The 21,966-nt window shown below is 41.6% G+C and overlaps 2 protein-coding genes and 1 non-coding gene across 3 annotated transcripts; 2 read left to right on the top strand and 1 right to left on the bottom strand.

Annotated features, from left to right (window-relative positions):
• The first annotated feature begins 637 nt into the window (after window positions 1-637).
• Window positions 638-2,758, top strand: LOC142153139 (E3 ubiquitin/ISG15 ligase TRIM25-like). Its single transcript, XM_075210459.1, has one exon. It carries the CDS (start codon window positions 638-640, stop codon window positions 2,219-2,221), a length of 1,584 nt encoding a protein of 527 aa, XP_075066560.1. The 3' UTR covers window positions 2,222-2,758.
• Window positions 2,759-9,234: 6,476 nt separating this feature from the next.
• On the bottom strand, window positions 9,235-9,306 carry LOC142156270 (small nucleolar RNA SNORD50). The gene has a single exon (XR_012692335.1). It is a non-coding gene; the product is annotated as a small nucleolar RNA SNORD50 (small nucleolar RNA).
• Window positions 9,307-18,771: 9,465 nt separating this feature from the next.
• On the top strand, window positions 18,772-21,607 carry LOC142150303 (E3 ubiquitin/ISG15 ligase TRIM25-like). Its single transcript, XM_075205513.1, has one exon. The coding sequence runs from the start codon at window positions 18,772-18,774 to the stop codon at window positions 20,335-20,337; it is 1,566 nt and encodes a 521-aa protein (XP_075061614.1). The 3' UTR covers window positions 20,338-21,607.
• Window positions 21,608-21,966: the final 359 nt, after the last annotated feature.

The following is a 21,966-nucleotide window of genomic DNA, read 5'->3' as shown; positions in this document are numbered from 1 at the left end:
TATAAGAAAACATTTCTCTTACATTTCTGGTGATCTTGGGCTAGATTTACTAAACTGAGGGTTTGAAAAAGTGGAGATGTTGCCTATAGCAACCAATCAGATTCTAGCTTTCATTTATTTAGTGCATTCTACAAAATGACAGCTAGAATCTGATTGGTTGCTATAGGCAACATCTCCACTTTTTCAAACCCGCAGTTTAGTAAATCTAGCCCCCTGTCTCACTTGTTTTGCACATATACAGTTCCCTGCATACACCTGCCCTCCACCTTTGACTCTATTATACTTATTTTAGGGTGGGGAATGTAGAGTTATCATTTAAGCAATATACATTATGGGGATAAACTATTTGTAATGTTCGGGATCTTTGTGAAAAGTTTTTTATATGAAACACATACATTACAACTGGCACGGTATCCCTTAAATAGTGAAGTACCCTTGTTCCATTCAGATAGTAATACTATATATATAGTTTTCAAAATAACAACAACTTTATCATAAGTATTGGCTGTATTCCTTAGTATAACCAAGTCTATAGCTTTGAGGGAAAAGCTCAGCCTCTCCCTGTGTAACTATGAAACACACCCACTGGTTTCTTAGTTTCAGAGTTCACTTTCATTTCTCTCTTCTGCTGTCAGCGATGGCGTCTGCTTATCTGAAAAAGGAGCTGGACTGTTCCATCTGCCTGAACATTTATACAGATCCTGTAACAGTGAGATGTGGACATAACTTCTGCCGGGTCTGTATTGATCGTGTGCTGGATACACAGGAGGGGTCTGGAGTTTATACCTGTCCTGAATGCAGAGCAGAGTGTCAGGAGCGTCCTGCACTGATAAGAAACATAACTCTGTGTAACATAGTGGAGAGTTTCCTGTGTAATCAGCCAGAAAAGGAGGAGACTGGGATCTTCTGCACATACTGTGTGGACTCTCCTGTACCTGCTGCTAAATCTTGTCTGATGTGTGCAGCTTCTCTGTGTGATAAACACTTGAGAGTACACAGCAAGTCAGCAGAACATGTCTTATCTGATCCCACCACTTCCCTGGGGAACAGAAAATGTTCCTTCCATAATAAGATACTAGAGTATTACTGTATGGACGACTCTGCCTGTATCTGTGTGTCTTGCTGTCTGATCGGGGAACACAGAGGACATCAGATGGAGTCACTGAATGAGGCCTCTGAGAAGAAGAAGGAGACTCTGAGAAATGTTCTGCAGAAACTGACCACAAAGAGAGAGGAGATGAAGAAAAGAGTCCAGAGACTCCAGGAACGCAGGAGAGAAGATCAGGAAAATGCAGCTGGTGTAGCAAAGAGAGTCACTGCCCTGTTTAGAGACATCAGGAGACAACTGGAAGACCTAGAGAAGAGAGTCCTGAGTGAGATCTCCAGGCAGGAAGAGAGCGTTTCACTCTCAGTCTCTGATCTGATCCAGCAGCTGGAAATAAAGAAGGACGAGCTGTCCAGGAAGATGCGTCACATTGAAGAGCTGTGTAACATGTCTGATCCAGTGACTGTCTTACAGGAACCAGACACAGGTGACTTGTGTGATACTGAGGACAGAGAGAAACATGGTGACCAGGTCCATGATGTAGAAGATCTGGATGTGGGTCTCATCTCAGGGACAATACACACAGGAATATCTGATATAATAACAGGTATAAATATAGGGATCTATGTGCAAGAAGCTACAGACATAGTACTGGATGTAAACAAAGCAGGTAATAATCTACATATATCAGGAGATAGGAAAACTGCATCCTGGTCACTGGACCAGAAACATCCAGAAACACCAGACAGATTTAACAATAATCAGGTAATAAGCACCAGGAGATTTTCCTCGGGGCGACATTACTGGGAAGTGGAGGTTAGAAAATCAGGGGGGTGGCGGGTAGGGATGTGTTATCCAAGTATAGACAGGAGAGGAGGCCAGGCAGGAATTGGAGATAATAACAAGTCCTGGGGTTTGAGAAGGTGGAATAATCAGTATTCAGTGATACATGACGGGAAAGAGATCCGGTTACCTGACAATATTCCCTGTGATATAGTGAGGATATATCTGGATTATGAGGCTGGACAGCTGTCCTTTTATGCTGTGTGTGACCAGATCAGACACTTACACACCGTCACTGCCACCTTCACTGAGCCCCTTCATGCTGCATTATGTGTAAGGAGAGGTTGTATAAAGATGTCTGAGAGATTCAGGAGCTGGGAGTTATCACCATAATGTAAGAAATCTGCCCAGAATCTGGTGACGTCACAGAAAAGAGAATCTGATTAATTAAACATTTAGCCAATACAATGGCACAGTGGGTGGAGCTACGGCTGAGATCCTCCTATGTTGTGTAAGCAGATGTACAGTTTTCCCAGATTTGTTCTCTTGTTAGAAACTTTCAAAATCAATAAATATATACATATATCTCCAATTCTCTGATAGGTGTGGTTGGCTGCAATAAAATAACTGTCCTATAACTTTAGTCAGTTGTGCATTTGCTCCTATTGGCTGTGATGTATTCAGGGGGTGAATGGGGCGGTGTCTCTGTATAGCTCCGCCTACTGGGAATTGTAGGACATGTTTATGTTTCTTACATAATACAAGGTGGGATGGACTACAACTCCCAGGGTGCCCCATTGCTTGTCTGTATTATATTAATGTTTGTCAGAATCCAATGCATTCAAATGTATCCAAATGTATTTATTTTCTCTCTATTATTAATGTGCTAATTATACATATAAATGAAATTATAATTTGTCCTCACTATGACACCTGTTTTGTCCTGTGTTTTGTGCTGTTGTTATGAGGGAGCAGTGAACGTATATTACATGAGTTTATAAGTGGTAATTATGTCTCTAGAAAAACATCACACTTTCTTTTCACAACATTTAATTTTTGCAAAAACCCAGAAATAAAAGAAAGTGCATTAAGAGCCTTTTGCAAGTCGTGCATTTAGGTCTCTAGGGAGTAAACGTGTTTGGAGCAGAGGGGTGCCATGTATAATATTTGAATATTATATACAACGCCGCTTTGCTCAAAAATGGAGAGATGGTGGCGGATTTTGTGGCAGAGAGGAGGGGAGAGAGCAGCACTAATCTCATTACCATTCTCTTGTCTCCCTTTCTGCTTATATTCCTCCAAAATACTTCTCCTTCTAAAGCCCTGGAAAAATCCACCAACAATGAGCCTTATCTAAACTACCTCCTCTAACACTTCTTTGTAAAACACTCACCTCTGACTTGACTTCAACACAGATTTGTTGTTTTTTTTTAATCATGAAATGTGTCTCGCTGATATTGTAGTCACCTCGACTATCTGAAACACTTCTAAACTTTTCCCACATTGATTTATATTTGATAGATTAGTTTGCGGTCCTATTGTTAGGAATTCACATGAAATACAAGGTGATTGTTGTAATAAAAACAATATAGAATTTATTGCAGTTCTATAATATGACTGTCTGAGCACAAACATATTGGATAGTGCAGTAATTAATAGAAGATAGGTGCAAACACAGGTTCGGAAGTAATGCAGTCTTTGTAACAATACAAGAATATAACAGTCTTTGTGGCAATGCAGGTAGTGCGCATGCCCTGCAGAGATAGCTACAATAATTACCGTAGTCTGTGCCTAAGGATACTATATAGCCTGGAATCATGAACCAGGAAACAATAAGTTTCAAAGCCAGGTAGCAGGAGACTGCTGAATGCAGAGCCACAAACTGCTTTATGCAAGGTCAGTAGCAAACAGGACTCGGATACAGGAACCAGGGATCTGGCATGTAACTCTATCACTGGCAATGAGTGCAGAACAGGTGAGAGTTTATAAAGTGCAGCCTTCCAATCAGCACTCAGAGGGAGACACATCTGAACTGCATAGCATATCTGAGTAACATGCAGAATGTAATGCAGATGAAAACATAACACCTATAGTTATTATAGAAAAAACAGTTCATTTTAATCAGAGATGCAATTTCCGTAGATGTTTTTCTTGTGATTTGGAGGGTTATTTGGTTTCAGTAGATAACATTATTTTTAAATCGCCTTCCAAAGCACCAAAAACAAAAAGATCTAGGTAGGGATTTACAAAATTGGCCTTTCGCAGGTCTCATTTTCAATCTCTGGTCTGATCCAACGGCTGGAAATAAAGAAGAACGAGCTGCCTGGGAATATGCAGCACATTGAGGTGCTGTGTAACATGATTGACTCACTAGTTGTCTTGCTGTTGGAGGGGGAGTAGAAGTAGGACAGCAAGGACTGGAATTCGAGTAAGGTCATATAGAGTACAGACAGAGAGAAATTATATCCATTTTGTGAGTGATTAGGGGGTTAAGCACACTGTGATCTATGTTGTTATACTAAACTGTTAAACAAAGTTATCAGAAACCGATACATGGTAACTTGTCTTCAACAATAGAGACAGCTTTCTGCAAACCTCAACATTATATCGAGATGATACAGCGTATAAGCAAGTCTGATAATTAAGTTACAATATATATATCCAACCCGAGATGTTACTGCACTAGTGTCAAAAAACGTTAAAGTATACAAATATCTACTAGTAATAATGAATGCATATACCTTAAGTGGTGGCTATGTGGAAGTAAATGAATTTATTTGATATAGTCCGTCAGCATTTTTGTATTACTAAACAAAAGTAGATCAGCACAAGGGGATAAATAGACTGCAAATACATCATCACATATCCTTTAGGCATAAGCAATGATCCACTGGTCTCCGTCCTGACATGTAGAACAAATTAACTCAATTTGATATAGCCCGAAAATATTCACTACATATATCAAGTTTTTCTATTTTTTCCTAATAAAGGTGATTATTTACTTTGGTCACTATATACTAATAAGTTATAAATGAATACAATAGACTGTTTGCGATGATTATATTTAAACAAATCTAATTTGATTCAGCATGATAGTACCAACTGTCTACGCTGACGTATAGATTGGGCTATTATCCTAACACAAGAAGAAACTGCTTTAGATTATAAATTAATAAATCTGGTATACACAAATTTAGCTATAAAATTGAGAATGCTAATGCATACTTGCCAACTCTCCCGGAATGTCCGGGAGACTCCCGCATTTTGCGAGAGTCTCCCGGACTCCCGGGCGAGTGTGGCAATCTCCCGAATTCTGCCCACTTCACTAGGAAGTGCCCCACTTCCTAGTGAAGTGGGCAGAATTAGATCCCAAACGCCGCGATTCCCGGGCAAAAATGACGTCATTTTTGCCGTCCCGCCCCCCTCCACTGGATGGCTCCCGGAAGGGAGCTGAAGAAAGTGGGCAAGTATGTGCTAATGCAGTCAAACATTTGACGGGATTCATGACATTGGTCATTACAATACAATCAATACGTTCACGATACTTCATCATCATCATCATCATCTATTTGTTTATATAGCACCACTAATTCCGCAGTGCTGCACAGAGAACTCACTCACATCAGTCCCTGCCCCATTGGAGCTTACAATCTAAATCCCCTTGCACACTCACACAGACAGAGAGAGACTAAGGGAAATTTAATAGCAGCCAATTAACCTACCAGTATGTTTTTAGAGTGTGGGAGGAAACCAGAGCACCCGGAGGAAACCCACGCAAACACAGGGAGAACATACAAACTCTTCACAGATAAGGCCATGGTCGGGAATTGAACTCATGACCCCAGTGCTGTGAGGCAGAAGTGCTAACCACTTAGCCACCGTGCTGCCCACTTAATAAATAAATAATTGCATTTTTGCATAATCAAGGATTTTCTATGCAGCTATAATTAATAGTGAACCTGCTACACTGCTGTTATAACTACTGATATGTAATTAACTACTTCATTGACCGCATTCAAGTGGCGCTATAGTCAGTCTTTCTTCTATCTATGGCATTGATAAAGACCAGCTACTGTAAGAACATTTGAATTTGTATTACCATATACCAATTGTTAATTCTTCAGTGGTGTAGCTTTGATCTCCCCCTTTTGACTTGATATCGATTCGGCATATTTATACAGGAATATACATTTTGAATCCTAACTGTCCCAAGCCACACTATTCACGTTTGTGCATATTATTATTATTATTATTATTATTATTAATATTTATTTATAAGGCGCCACAAGGCGTCCGCAGCGCCGTACAGAGACAAATAAAATTACAATACAATGGGAGACAGCACAATACAGTAAACACAGCAACTCAGTAAGCTCAATGCACAGCTAGAGAGGGCGGGGAAGGGGGAGGGAGGATCCGCAAACGACGGGGTCCAAGAAGGAGGGCGCGGAAGACAGGGAGACCCCCAGGGGGGAGGAGGGAGCGAGAGTGGATGTGGGGTGGAGGACCCTCGAGGAGGAGGGCTAAGTAGCTGGAGAGCAGAGTTAGAAGTGGTGGAAACAGGAGGAGAGATGGCCCTGCTCAGAGGAGCGTACAATCTAAATCTTCAATATTAATATAGAAGGAGCAATATATACTTACTTATCCAGGGATATCATTATTAGTGTGTTCCTAGTGTGTTTTTTTTAACCAACATAACACTTACACCTACATAATTTTAATCGATTTCGCTGCTTCAATTTTTAATGTTTTGTATAATTAATAAAGATTATTTTTTAACCAATATCTTAGATTGCGGAATCTCTCACCCTTAATATGTCACTGATACTAATTCTATAAATTACCACAATTTCACCAGCAACGTGCACCAGTCTTATGCGGACCGCAGAAGGTTTGGACTTTGACATAAGAGACACACGGGTCGCGGTTCTCCAAGACAGCAACCAGCAAAGTAACAGGTGAATGAGAGTGGTCAGACAGTTCGGGCCCAGTCGTTCGGGATGAGAGGTACAGAGGAGAACCTGGGAGAATAGACAGTCAAAGGGAGATCGAGAAGATGAAGTCAGGAAAAGCCAATTTGACACTGTTGACCACTCTCTTCTCATACAAATGCTACAATCCCTAGGTCTTGAAGGCACTGTCCTATCCTGGTTCTCATCATACCTATCTAATTACTCTTTCAGTGTTAATTTCTCTGGATCCACCTCTGCTCCGCTTCCTTTATTAGTTGGAGTCCCACAAGGCTCAGTCCTAGGTCCTCTGCTGTTCTTTCTATATACCACTTCTCTAGGAAAACTAATAAGCGTGTGATCGGCATGATAATTGGATGAAAAACCTGCAGTGTGCAGACAGCTTAAATCAGTGTTTTCTGAGTGACCTCTAGTGGCCACTGCAGAAAAGATATGATGCTTCCAATTATAGCTGTATGTTAGTGTACCCTAGACTGTGCGTAAGCCGAAGTCCAGCCTTCTCCCTACCAACTGCGGTCTGACCTCTGTGGTCCTGAAGTGTGACCTGTAAACAACCTTTGTACTGCATTAAACTTGTAATTAGGATATAATGACCTATTTTAAAATTAAAACTCTATGTACATGCTAAAGTGAAATATGACGTTTTACTCACCCAGAGCTACATAAGCAGAGCAGGATCTCTTACTCTCACACATGTGGTTATACACTAATATCTTATTACACCAAGATGCAAGAAATTGCAATGAGAAGTAAAAAAGGGAATCAGAAGAAGTTACACAATACTCACTCACCAAGACAAGCAAAGCTCCATAATACCACCCTGTCCTCACCCCAGCCAATTTGGAAACTGACAGGGACTCAGAGGGGGGACCAGCTATGAAAGGTGATACTTTATCATTCAAGCAATGATTAAAGCTCATTTGTCACTGATATTCACAAAGCAGAAGGAAAAATGAGGAATGAGGTCTCTGTCATGATGGATTTGGAGCAAAAAGCAACAATTACAATCTGAAACAAAGGATTTTTTTTCCCTTGATGGTGTTTAAAAATAATATAGACCGATCAGCTATAACAATAAAACAACTGACAAGTGAAGTGGATAACATTGATTATCTTGTTACAATGGCACCTTTCAAGGGGTGGAATATACCTGTATTAAGCAGCAAGTGAACAGTCAGTTCTTGAAGCTGATGTGTTGGAAGCAGGAATAATGGACAAACGTAAGGATCTGAACGACTTTGACAAGGGCCAAATTGTGTTGCCTGGATGGAGCATCTCCAAAACGGCAGGTCTTGTGGGGTGTTCCTGGTATGCAGTGGTTAGTACCTACCAAAAGTGGTCCAAGGAAGGACAACCGGTGAACTAGCAACAGGGTCATGGACGCCCAAGGCCCATTGATGCGCGTGGGGAGCGAAGGCTAGCCCACCTAGTCCACTCCCACAGAAGAGCTACTATAGCACATTTGATAAAAATGTTAATGCTGGCTATGATAGAGGGGTGTCAGAACACACAATGCAATGCAGCTTAATGTGTATGGGGCTGCGTAGCTGCAGACCAGTCAGAGCGAGCGCCCATGCTGATCCCTGTCCACTGCCAAAGGTGCGTATAATCGGCATATTAGCACCATAACTGGACAATGGAGCAAAGAAAGAAGTGGCCTGGTTTGATGAATCATGTTTTCTAGTGAACGGCTGGATGCATTGTTTACCTGGGGAAGAGATGGCACCAGGATGCACTATGGGAAGGAGGCAAGTCGGTGGAGGCAGTGTGAAGCTGCGGACAATGTTTTGCTTGGAAACCTTGTGACCTGGTATTTATTAGGGGTGTGCAGCGGCCACTTTTCGTGTTTTGGATTTTGGGTTCTGATTAGCTTGAGGTTTTGGGTTCTGATTTGTTTTGCCAAAACACCCCACGAAAGGTTTTGGTTCTGATTTTGGGTTTTGGGTTCTGATTTTTTTTAAAAAAAGCATAAAAAGTGCTAAAATTCATTTTTTTTTTGTTTTTTTTCACTCCAACACTATTATTAACCTTAATAACATTCATTTCCACTCATTTCCAGTCTATTCTGAACACCTCACAACTCACAATATTGTTTTTAGGCCAAAAGGTTGCACCGAGGTAGCTGGATGACTAAGCTAAGCGACACGTGGGAGGCACAAACACGTGGCCCAACACGTGGCAGGATCAGTGGACTTGAACAGCAGTTCCACTGGACTTATACGGCAGGATCAGTGCCTTGCTTGCAGTCTCCTAGGTAATGCAAATAATCTGTACAAATATGCACACAGGGGCATGGCCAGTAAAATATGGAACACATACTTTATGGATAAACAATGTCACTACACTTCATGCAGAGAAGCTAACCAAATAGTTTTCTCCATACAAGATACTCCCAACTATTCACTGAAATACCTAGCTTTTATCACCACGTAAATGAACTCAGCAGTCAGATCCATAATAAAGTGTGTCATCACACAAGTCAGGTTCGGGATAGACTCATTACAGTTCAGGTAAATTTAAGTTTGACATTTGCTATAAAACAAACACACAAATAGTAAATTAGTATGTTTTTGGACATTGAGAGGAAACCAGAGCACCCAAAGAAAACCCTCACAACTCATTAGGAGAACATACAAACTCCACATAGATAATGCCAGGGTTGGAATCTCAAACCCATATGACCCCAGCACTGTGAGGAAGCAATGCTAACTACTGTGCCACTGTGCTGTCAAAATTTTTACAAATTGTTTAGGAATGTTTATAGAGTCACAGTTGAGTAAAAAGTAATAGAAAGACTGTAAACTGTTTTGGGTTTGGGTTTTAACATGCACCAAAAATAGAAAATCGAGGCATAAACACTAATATGAATATTTACAAAGAAGATAAGTTTTTCTTTAATTATTTTATACTATGAAACAGTCCCAGTTTTCTGCACCATAAATGGAAATGGCCAAGTGGAAAAGGATTGGGGTTGCCTAAAACCTAACTCTCATGACAGCTGCTTCAGATTTTAAGAATCACTTTGAAGATATTTTCTTTCACCAATATACTTCCAAACTTGAATAGATTCTTATACTCAAAAACTAAATATCAAAGCACACATGTGCTCATGAAAATGGAACAAAAATCGCAATAAATAAATATCTTCTAACAGTTCTCTCATTATTCTTATAATAGAGTTCCTCAAGTGTTTTTTTCATACACCAACTGATTCCCTCATCTGTATCTTGCTTACATCTATGGAATAATAGTGAATTTATACTATATAGATCAATCCGAAGATAACATAGATCAGGGCTTCAAAAAACAAACAAAAAAACATAAAACAACATAGTGGAATAACGTAAACAATGGTGGGAAAAGACCAATGTTTGTTAATGAGCTACACTCACATTTGCGTGTCTATTGAATATATTCATATATCAAACAGACTGGATGTCTTTTATCTTTCGATGTCTCCAAAACATATATCCTTAAAAACTTGTATAATTATCCCCATAGATGATGCAAGCGGAGTGGGTGCTGCACGGATCTCAGGAGTGGATGGAGTCGGATCTCGCGAGAGCCGACAGCGTGATGACGAGGTTTTGCCTCGTTCTGAGGTTCGTGATCGGCGGGAACCCCCGAACAGTGCTCGGATCCGGGCTCGGATCGGCACTGTTCGGGGGGGGGTTCTGATTTACTAATTCCGGACCCGCTCATCTCTAGTATTTATGTGGATGTTGTCGCGACATGTACCACCAACCTAAACATTGTTGCAGACTGAATGCAGCCCTTCATAGCAAAGGTAATTCCTGATCGCAGTGGCCTCGTTCAGCAGGAAAATGAGCCCTGCCGCACTGCAAAGATTGTTCAGGAATGGTTTGAGGAACATGACAAAGTGATCAAGGTGTTGATTTGGCCTCCAAATTCCCCACATCTCAATCCAGTCGAGAATCTGTAGGATGTGCTGGACAAACAAGTCCGAGCCATGGAGGCCCCACCTTGCATCTTACAGGACTTAAAGGATCTGCTGCTAACATATTGGTGCCAGATACCAAAGCTTTTGAGGTCTTGTGGAGTCCATGCCTTGATGGGTCAGAGCTGTTTTGGTGGCATGAGGGGGACCTACACAACAATATTAGGCAGGTACCTTTAATGGTGTATAATTTATGGTAGATGATGAGTCTTCTAGATTTACAGAAAGGAGGGTATGCCCTGTCCAAAATGTCAGACATGATCAATAAAAAAAAAGGAAGGAGTACTAGAACTCTATCAAAAATCAAAAATATAATAAAAAGTTATGTTAATTGTTATGATTCTATATATACAAATAAAATATTTTTTCTATATCTCTCTTTCTCTTTGTGTGTGTGTGTGTGTGTGTGTGTGTGTGTGTGTGTGTGTGTGTGTGTGTGTGTGTGTGTGTGTGTGTGCAATATAAAATATTTGCTGATGATGTATTACTAACCCTTTCTAATCCCGAAATAAAACTCCCCAATCTTTTCAGGTTTGGTGCCTTGTTAGGTTATAAGTCGGAAGCTCTCGCGCTCCATCTCCCCCATCAGGCACAATAAGGATCAGAGCTGAATTTTAAATTTCTATGGCATCCCTTAGATATATAACCAAAGAATATGTCCAGCTATATATCAATCAAATTGCACAACTTTATTAAACTCCATACCTCTGGATTTGGCTACGAGGAGTTCCTTATATATTCCTTGGTTCTGAAGAATTAATTCAATTAAAATGAATACTTTACCCAGAATATTGTGTTTGTTCCAGACAAGCCCAATACATCCTCCTAACCAGCCACCAGCCTTTCCAGGAAACACTTTGTAATACATTTATTGGGGGGTAGAGTTAGGAGAACAAATTACTGAAACCAGTTACAGGTGTGAGTTAGGCCTCCTTATATTTCAGAACTACGTCTAAGCCGTACAATTGAGTCATATTATATCCTGGCATTCTACACCAGGACCCAAGTAACTAGTGGACATTGAGGATGATTTCTTGCAAGTCAATAACTTGAGCAGAATGGTTAGCAAAGTCTCATAGTTTAGCCTCAGCCAATGCGGTGCCCACAATGCAATCCACAGTCTTCATTTGGGATGAAAAGTACCTGTAACTTGTGGAATACCCTTCCTCTGTTCCCACGATTTGGAGACACCTGATGTTTCTACCAGGAGATGCTACTAACTTTGCACAGCCTTGGGCCAGTAAGGGAGCTGAACGTTTTTTGTACAGTCTAGGGAAATTTGCTCCAATCTCCTTTGTGGAGATGCACAAAAAAAAATTGGATGCCCCACACCATTCACTTTCAATTTCTACAAATTTGAAGCTTTATAAAATCACAATCAGTGAGGCTTTGTTGTCCAACACAATTTAAGTGTCTATGTATATATTCTATAGGCAACATGGGAACAATCTCTATTCTATATCACACAGTCTTGGACCCAGGCTCTCATCCCCGGGAATTACATGAGACAACATGGGAGAGAGATTTGGGTGTATCCACGAATGAAGAGGAATGGTCAATCATCACACAAAGAACTGCAAAACCATCCATTAATATAGCTACCCGGGAGAATGCATATAAAATATATCCTAGTTGCTATATGGTTCCTGGCAACATCCATATTACTTCCCCTCAATCCTCCAATTTATACTGGGGACACTGTGGAACTTTTCTCCACATGTGGTCGGGGTGCCCTATAACCTCCCCAACTCTTTAAACCCAATTGAACAGATACTGATGTCCAGATTGGTCATTATTTTGCATTTACAAATTTTATTGGTTGTCCCTTTATATTCATTGTATTCAATATTGTGTAGGTACACCTTTTATCACACTACTTTAACAAATATAGAGAATATAAAAAAATAAAACAAGTCTTTCAAATCTGTGCAGAAATTATCTTTGTAAAGTTCTGAAATACATAATTAATGTTTTACAATATGGCACGTCTACCCTGTGACTATAACACGGGTGTACGTTACCTGCGTCCATCACTTACCAAAGTATTTTATTGAGTTTTTCACATAATAACAAAATAAAACAATTCCAAACAATAGGGGTCAGGAAAATGTATTGGTACTCTCTCCCATGATCTGCATCCAAACTTAAGAATTAATTTAAGGTCTATTAGAGTAGAAAGAAATTGCTCTTAGAGGAGAAGGGAAGGGTGGTAACTAGTGGGTAAGGGAAAGTGCGGAGGACGGGGAGGTGAGTATTTGAAAATCTATGCTAACATAGATGGACTGTTAAGTCAAGTCCCCAAAATTGAATTTCCTGTGCACGTCATTTATTCTTCACTGCGGTAAAGGTGATATATCCTTGTAGGTAAGCCATGGGGACCACACCGTCCTGAGAGGTGTAGAAGACATTTGCAGGTAATGTGTTCCCTGGAGTGAATAGACCATATTCTATTGAGTAGTCTATTTGTGTAGAGAGGGGGATGTGGGATCCTTCCATGTAGCTGAAATCTGACAGCCTCACTTAATATACTGTAAGTCTAATAAGGTTATTTTGTGGCTTACTGACTCAGGGGCGGACCCAGACATTTGCCCTACCCGGGGCGATTTTAGGGGGGGGGGGGCGATTTAGGCCCCGCCCCCTTTCTGTGTTCTAAGGCTGCCGGCGGCTGCACAGTATGTGCAGGTCCGTTCTGCAGTGAAAGTGTGCTGTCCCGCTGCTCTGATTGTGTTTAAAACACAATCAGAGCAGCCGGGCAGCACACTGTCACTGCTGAACGGACCTGCACAGTGTGCAGCTGTCGGCAGCAAGCCCCGATCGCCCCCCCCCCCCCCCCCCCCTGGATCCGCCACTGTACTGACTGCAAGAATAGGTCATGGAAGCAGGATATAAGAAAGGCTATTATGAATAAAAATCCCGGTAACTCCTCTTATGGGCTCTCACTGAGTCCAAAAAGGTGATAATTTTGGGACATCACCATATATGTAATAGTGTAACCTTCTGTTTGATGACAGATAGCGTGAATCCAAGAGGGGACTAGGTACTAACGAAAATAGAATTTGTATGCTTTCTACCTGATCCAAACACAGCTGGCACTCTTCTTCAGTTTCTATCTAATTGTGGCCCATTGCTCTATATCCATTGTCTCTCCCATGTTCTGTTCCTAAATCAGACCTCTAGGATTTGCCCGAGGGACTCCAGCAGGGTTTTCTGTCTGTATGGACCTGCGAGTGGAGTGGACTGATAAAGGTCTGAACTGCAGATACTGATGAAAACACCTCCTTGGTAATTTGTATCTTTTTATGAAGATCTTCAAATGAGGAGAAGAATATTATTATCACTATTTCATTAAGAAATATAATATTGTTGCCGAGCCACGTGGGGGAAGGCAGGTTTTTATTTCAGATTGTTTCAAAAGGGGATCATCAGGGTTGGGGTAGAGGTGTCCCAAATTCATAAGGAAAAGCAAATCTATGGGTGATGACTGAGAAAGGTTTTGTATATTTAAAAACAAATATTGACCTACAGTATCAGGGCCAGACTGGGACTAAAAATCAGCCCTGACATTTAAAAACCACACAGGCCCACCTGCTGTGGGCTCCATGCGCGATATTGTTGCACGCTGAAGTGGCTTTGCTGGTGCAGACCAACATGTTAAGCAGCAACACAAACTTGTCTATCACGCTTATTCTTCTGCTCACCCTGATCAATTCCCTTGTTGTGCAAATCAGTTTGCGTGAACTGCAAAAGCATACTGTTCCGACTGTGAGTGAAAACATAAAACGACTACAGTAAACCCAGGGCCTGTTTAAGGTTTCAGTCACTGTAGGCAAATACACCAACAGCGCCTTCCTACCCTGCCGCCCCCAATGTATAGGAATACCCCTAAATATAAATTTTCTGAAATATTCTTCAGCATTCAAATTTAGATTGACTGCGCCGTTATCTCTTCATCATCATCATTTATTTATATAGCGCCAGTGATTCCGCAGCGCTGTACAGAGAACTCATTCACATCAGTCCCTGCCCCATTGGGGCTTACAGTCTAAATTCCCTAACATACACATACAGACAGAGAGAGACTAAGGTCAATTTTGATAGCAGCCAATTAATCTACTAGTATGTTTTTGGGGTGTGGGAGGAAACCGAAGCACCCAAGGGAAAAACCCACGTAAACACTGGGAGAGCATACAAACTCCACACAGATAAGGCCATGGTCGTGGAATTGAACTCATGACCCCAGCGCTGTGAGTCAGAAGTGCAAATCACTGAGCCACCGTGCTGCCCCATGTTCTTGCCTCACGTTCTTGCTCTTCTCTCTTGCTGCTTTGTTGTCTTCTCGCTGGCTTCTGGAAATTTGGAGTCCTGTATTGAAAATGCAAAAACTTTACTATATTGCAAAATGTTAACAAACCCTGAATGATTAGGCTCTTTAATTAAAAAAAAAAACACTCCATATGGACAGATAACACTACCCCATTGTACAGGCATATATAAGTAATATCTGAACATTTGTGGTCAATAAAATATTTACCTCTACCAGCCCCATCTTATATTCTAGTGATAGCTGAGACCAGAGAGCAGCCATGTAACTGCCACATAAAACAGATATCATGCCCCCCAAAGCTGCTCTATTTTTTAAATACCACGCAAGACATTTCATAAAATGCAGAGTGTGGAAGTTCTTAGTGTTTATCATAAACCATAATTAAAACCAATAAAGACACGGACACCAGATTAACGTTGGAATAAAATATTATTTATTAAATGACTAATATTAAAACTAAAGGGGCTGAAAGGCGGACGAGAGCAGGGCAGTTAGCAAACACAAAACCAATAACGGTGGAAAGGTCAGACCATTGTACCACCAACCCAGGATCATACCTTATCTATTGGCCGGTGCGAAATATCTGTCTAACGGCAAGACTACACCCCCCTTATAACCGCCAGTAAAATCTTCAACATACTGGCCCAGAGTCCCATTCACTGGACCCAACACACATGATGACAACACAATCCAATATGGGGAATAGTGACCTATGACGAGATAACCCAAGCACCATATGCAAACTTACCGACTGCACCGCTCTCAACCAAAAGAACCAAATATACAAAAACCTAATAACTGCAGGGTGGGCGGGAGGAATCCAGAAGCAGAGAGGGGGAAATGCTGAAGAACTTTCACCTATATAAAACCAAACCACCCCCCTCCTCTGCCTTATTGGTTAACAGATAGAAGCAGCCCATAGGCTAAACACCTAATCACTCACCCACGTGATTTTAACTGCGTTTAGGCTGATGGCCACACATCCCTTAACCCTGCAGACATTTTCAGACCCTCTTCCCCCCCCTGCAGACATTTACAGCCCCTCTTCCTCCCCCCTGCAGACATTTTCAGCCCCTCTTCCCCCCTGCAGACATTTTAAGTCCCTAATTCCCCACCCTGCAGACATATTCCGCCCCTCTTCCCCCCCTGCAGACATATTCAGCCCCTCTTCCCCCCATGCAGACATTTTCAGCCCCTCTTCCCCCCCATGCAGACATTTTCAGCCCCTCCCCCCATGCAGACATTTTCAGCCCCTCTTCCCCCCATGCAGACATTTTCAGCCCCTCTTTCCCCCCTGCACACATTTTTAGTCCCTCTCCCCCCCTGCACACATTTTCAGTCCCTCTCCCCCCCTGCACACATTTTCGGGTCCTCTCCCCCCCACTGCACACATTTTTGGGTCCTCCCTCCCCCCTGCATACATTTTCGAGTCCTCTACCCCCGGACCACCATTTTCCCTGTGAAAATGAAAAATACACTTACCTCAGCAGCCTCCAGGAATCCACTGTGCGCCCACTACAGCCAGTCCTATGCGGCCGCGAGATGTGACGTTGTGCCGTGTAGGACTGGCTGTAGAGGGCGCACAGTGGATTCCTGGAGGCTGCTGAGGTAAGTGTATTTTTTATGAAAGTGCTGGAGCAGGGCCGGTCCACAGAGCCGTGACGTCATGGCGGCTCAAAAAATTTATTGAATTTAATTTAAACGGGGATCGCAGGGAGCCAGACCGACCCACACGCATTTGCCAGAAGTGCCAGATGGCCAGTCCGACCCTGTGCAGTATAGACCCTACTTTTTGGTCTATGAATATGTTTTTCTTTCTTATAATAGCTTTAAGCCGTGCAATTACAATTAAGGGTGACAAAGACTATATTAATAATTAATTTTATAATATTCACGGTAAGGAACCTATTTAATAAACCAATACTTATCACAACAATAAGTGTAATATTTTAATCAATCGCTTATGGCCCCAGTTACTTATCGCTCTGGAGGCCATGTTTTGTTATATTGAGGTGGCCTGGTGCATACATGGAATTATTATTACTCGAAGACCAGAGTTGGGCAAAAACATAGAAAGGTTCTCCGGTCCACTAATTTATAATGCTTATCATTAAAAATTTACTTTTAATTTTTAATCTTAAAAAGAAGATTCTCTGGTATATTTCAGGTGTATCTTGGCGAAATATTAAAAAATAGAATCATACAGATGAAACAAAGACTATAGTGTGCATAATTAAAATGATCAAAGCCTTAGGTGGGAGTTGAACTACAATCTGGAAAGAGAGGTTTTGGTGAACACTTTATTGCATAGTATTTATATCATTTCAACCACTTCCGGGTTTGTGACATCACAAACGTGACATCTCTTCCAGCGTACGTTTCACCGTCAATGGAATGGGAATTGGAAGACCACCACATAAGCATGGGAAATCCGTCAATGGTGATATCTCTGGCAATAATCATGTTATCACTGGCGGTAGTACTTTTGTATACAAGGCAAAGCAAAAAAAGCCCTATCAACAAGAAAAACACCTGTTTACACCCGTTTTGCATATTTAAGCAGCTTGTGGTTTTATGAAACACATACAACACAATCAAAAAAGTATCTGTTACACAATGAAGTACCTGTCACGGTTCAGAGGGGTCAGATCCTATATCTGCCTAATTTAGCAATACTTCCAGCAAGGCGCGGAGTCTAACGGACGGACGGTATTCACCAGGGACCGCCGCAAGGTGGTTTGGTCTTAGCTGCGTCCACACCGCAGGTCGCGGCCCTCACTGGAAGTGTCAGGCGAAACCTATATGGGAATGTAGATACGAGAAACTCTGCAGACGAAAGGTTACAACAGGAGCAGTGAAGTGCTAGCTCTGCAGACCACAGGTTTACCACTGGTATAGTGGCGAAGTACACGATAAAGTGTCAGCTCTGCAGACAACAGATTACAGCAGGATAAATGAAGTGTCAGCTCTGCGGACAACTGGTTACCACAGGCATAGTGGCGAATTACACGATTAAGTGTCAGCTCTGCGGGCAACTGATTACCACAGGGATAGTGGCGAACTACACAATGAAGTGTCAGCTCTGCAGACAACAGGTTACAGCAGGAGTGATGGAGTGTCAGCTCTGCGGACAAATGGTTACCACAGGGATAGTGGCGAAGTACACAATGAAGTGCCAGCTCTGCAAACAACAGGTTACAGCAGGAGTGATAGAGCGGATATACAACAGGAGAAACGGAGCCACGTATAGTACCTAGCAGGTAACTAGATAAACAGGCACTGAGCTGCAGGGAAAGTGCCTTTTAAACTTTGGAGCCAAAATTGAGTAGCCAATAAGAGATAGGCAGAGGACATAAAAAGATTGATGCGCAGACCCGAGAAGAAGACGCCGGCGGCCGGAGCGCGGAAGTCAGTGGGGATCAGGTAAGTGTGTCGAACTTCGGTTATAGAAACCGAAGGCGCGCGTGTGACAGTACCCATGTTCCTTTCAAATAGTCATACAATATATATATAGTTTTCAAATTAAAAACAGCTTTATTATAAGTATTGGCTGTGTCACTTAGTATAACTGAGCCTATAGATATAATGTGAGTGACAAGCTCAGCCTCGCCCTGTGTGGAGAATGTTACACACCCACTGGTGTCTGAGTGTCAGAGACTTTCACTTTCATTTCTCTCTTCTGCTGTCAGCGATGGCGTCTACTGATCTGAGACAGGAGCTGGACTGTTCCATCTGTCTGAACATTTATACAGATCCTGTAACACTGAGATGTGGACACAACTTCTGCCGGGTCTGTATTGATTGTGTGCTGGATACACAGGAGGAGTCTGGAGTTTATACCTGTCCTGAATGCAGAGCAGAGTGTCAGGAGCGTCCTGCACTACATAAGAACATAACTCTGTGTAACATAGTGGGGAGTTTCCAGTCTACTCAGACAGATCAGGAGGAGACTGGGATCTTCTGCACTTACTGTATTCACTCTCCTGTACCTGCTGCTAAATCCTGTCTGCATTGTGAGGCTTCTCTGTGTGATAATCACCTGAGAGTACACAGCAAGTCAGCAGAACATGTCTTATCTGATCCCACCACTTCCCTGGGGAAGAGGAAATGCTCCGTCCATAAGAAGATCCTGGAGTATTACTGCACTGAGGATGTTGCCTGTATCTGTGTCTACTGTTCAGCTGGAGAACATCGGGGACACCATGTGGAGATGCTGGATGAGGCTTTTAGGAAGAAACAGGAGAAACTAAGAAATGTTCTTCAGAAACTGACCACAAAGAGAGCAGAGACTGAGAGAAGAGTCCAGAGTCTGCAGGAGCGCAGGAGACAAGATCAGGATAAAGCAGCTGGTGTAACAGAGACAGTCACTGCCCTGTTTAGAGACATCAGGAGACAGCTGGATGACCTAGAGAAGAGAGTCCTGAGTGAGATCTCCAGGCAGGAAGAGAGCGTTTCACTCTCAGTCTCTGATCTGATCCAGCAGCTGGAAATAAAGAAGGACGAGCTGTCCAGGAAGATGCGTCACATTGAGGAGCTGTGTAACATGTCTGATCCAGTGACTGTCTTACAGGAACCAGACACAGGTGACTTGTGTGATACTGAGGACAGAGAGAGACATGATGACCAGGTCCATGATGTAGGAGATCTGGATGTGGGTCTCATCTCAGGGAAATTACACACATTATCTGATATAATAACAGGTATAAATATGGAGATCTATGTGCAGGAAGCTACAGACATATTACTGGATGTAAACACAGCTGGTAATAATATACTTATATCAGGTGACAGGAAAACTGCATCCAGGTCAGATATAAACCAGAAACGTCCAAAAACACCAGAGAAATTTCAGTGTAATCAGGTAATAAGCACCAGGAGATTTTCCTCAGGGCGACATTACTGGGAAGTAGATGTCAGTAAATCAGGGAGATGGGGGGTAGGGATGTGTTATCCCAGTATAGACAGGAGAGGACGTCAGTCATACATTGGATATAATAACAAGTCCTGGTGTTTGAGAAGGTGGAATAATCAGTATGTAGTGATACATGACAGTAAAGTGATCCAGTTATCTTCCAATATTCCCTATGATAGACTGAGGATATATCTGGATTATGAGGCTGGACAGATGTCCTTTTATTCTCTCTGTGACCGGATCAGACACTTACACACCGTCACTGCCGCCTTCACTGAGCCCCTTCATGCTGCATTATGTGTAGTGAGAGGTTGTATAAAGATATCTGGGGGAGTCAGGAGCTAGGAGAAATCACCATAATGTAAGAAATCTGCCCAGAGACTGGTGACATCACAGGGAGGGGAATCTGATTGGTGGAACATTTAGCCAATAGAATGAAGCAGTGGGTGGGGCTTTATCTGAGCTCCTCCTGTTCTGCACCAGGTGTTGTGTAACCAGATGTCTGAGATTTGTTCCCTTGTTACTATGTTAGAAGCTTCCATTATAATCATATTAATATAAATGTATGTAGGGTTCTCTGTCTCTGATTCACTTATAGATAGTTATTACAGCCAATCACAACTATCACCCAGTGTATACCCTATTACTGCAGTCAGTGCTACGCTTGCTCCTATTGGCTGTGATGTTTGTGTTGAAATATTACAACAGACTGCGACTTAGCTGTAAATCTACTAAGAATCATGTTTGGTGGCATTTTATAACCACCGCACATCACCAGCGGTCTAGTGCTCCAAACCACCGCATTTACTATTGGGCGGTTTGAGGCTGTAATGTAAAATGTCTGGCAGTGTGTGGCGGATTGAAAACAGCTAAAACGCCGGCAGTTTGGTTAAAACCGCCATCAAAAAGACAAGTGTTCTAATAACTGCTTCTGATTGGCTTGATGTATCAAACATGGTGTTTGAGGTATCTTACCATTCAGAACATAAGAGGAAACATCATTGACATATAAATTATGGGGGCAATCATTATTTATTGATTAAGGGGCAACATTAACTTACAACTAACTTAGGGGGGCAAATGTAAGTTTCATTATATTAAGGTGAAAAAAATATTGTATTATTATGTGATGGGTGCACTATGTAATGCCCCATTGTGCATCATAAATAATTATATCCACCATTAACAATCAAATAGTATTGGCCAGTTAATGTGTTTATATTTTCATATTTTCCCCATAATATAATGAAAAATAAAATGTGCCCCATAAATTAATTATAAATTAATGTTGCCTATAATTTATATGTAAATGTTCTTATGTTCTCAATGATAATATAGCTCAAACAGCATTCTGCAATCTCGTCATTCACAACCACCTCTTTTTTTTCTATCTGCATTTTAATCATGTTAAAAATCAGTTAAAATTTAGTAAATTGAGCCCTTAATGTTATTTGAGTGATTACACTGGAGGGACAGCAGGTGGCGCTGTTACTAAATGTGCTAATGTGTTATCACTCTGTAATATAGAGATGTTCTCTGTTGTACAGTAATGGTCTAGAAATGTCTGTATCCTGATAACTAAACAGCTCAATATAAATAGTTATGCCACAAAGAATTTCCCAGTGTGTGCCTATTTACAGAGTATGAAACAAGCGTGATCTACTAACAGTGTGCAAGGGGTGAATGGGGCGTTGTCTCTGTATAGCTCCTCCTACTGGGAATTGTAGCACATAACTACGCTTCTTACATAATACAATAAGGGCTGGACTACAACACCCAGCATGCCTCATTGTGTGGCTGTATTATTGTAATGTTTGTCAGAATCACAATATATGATTACTATTATTTTCTCACAATAATAGAAGTGCTCATTAAACAGTGTTCTCTCTTTATACCACACAATTTATAACGTCATCCTCGTTTATCACCAGGTCCTTCTTAGTATAAGAGCTTTATTACATATAAATAAAATTA

This window comes from Mixophyes fleayi, chromosome 4 (genome assembly GCF_038048845.1).
Source record: "Mixophyes fleayi isolate aMixFle1 chromosome 4, aMixFle1.hap1, whole genome shotgun sequence".
NCBI classification, from domain to species: domain Eukaryota; kingdom Metazoa; phylum Chordata; class Amphibia; order Anura; family Limnodynastidae; genus Mixophyes; species Mixophyes fleayi.
The sequence above is the reverse complement of the archived record's forward strand: the minus strand, read 5'-3'. Positions and strand labels throughout refer to the sequence as shown.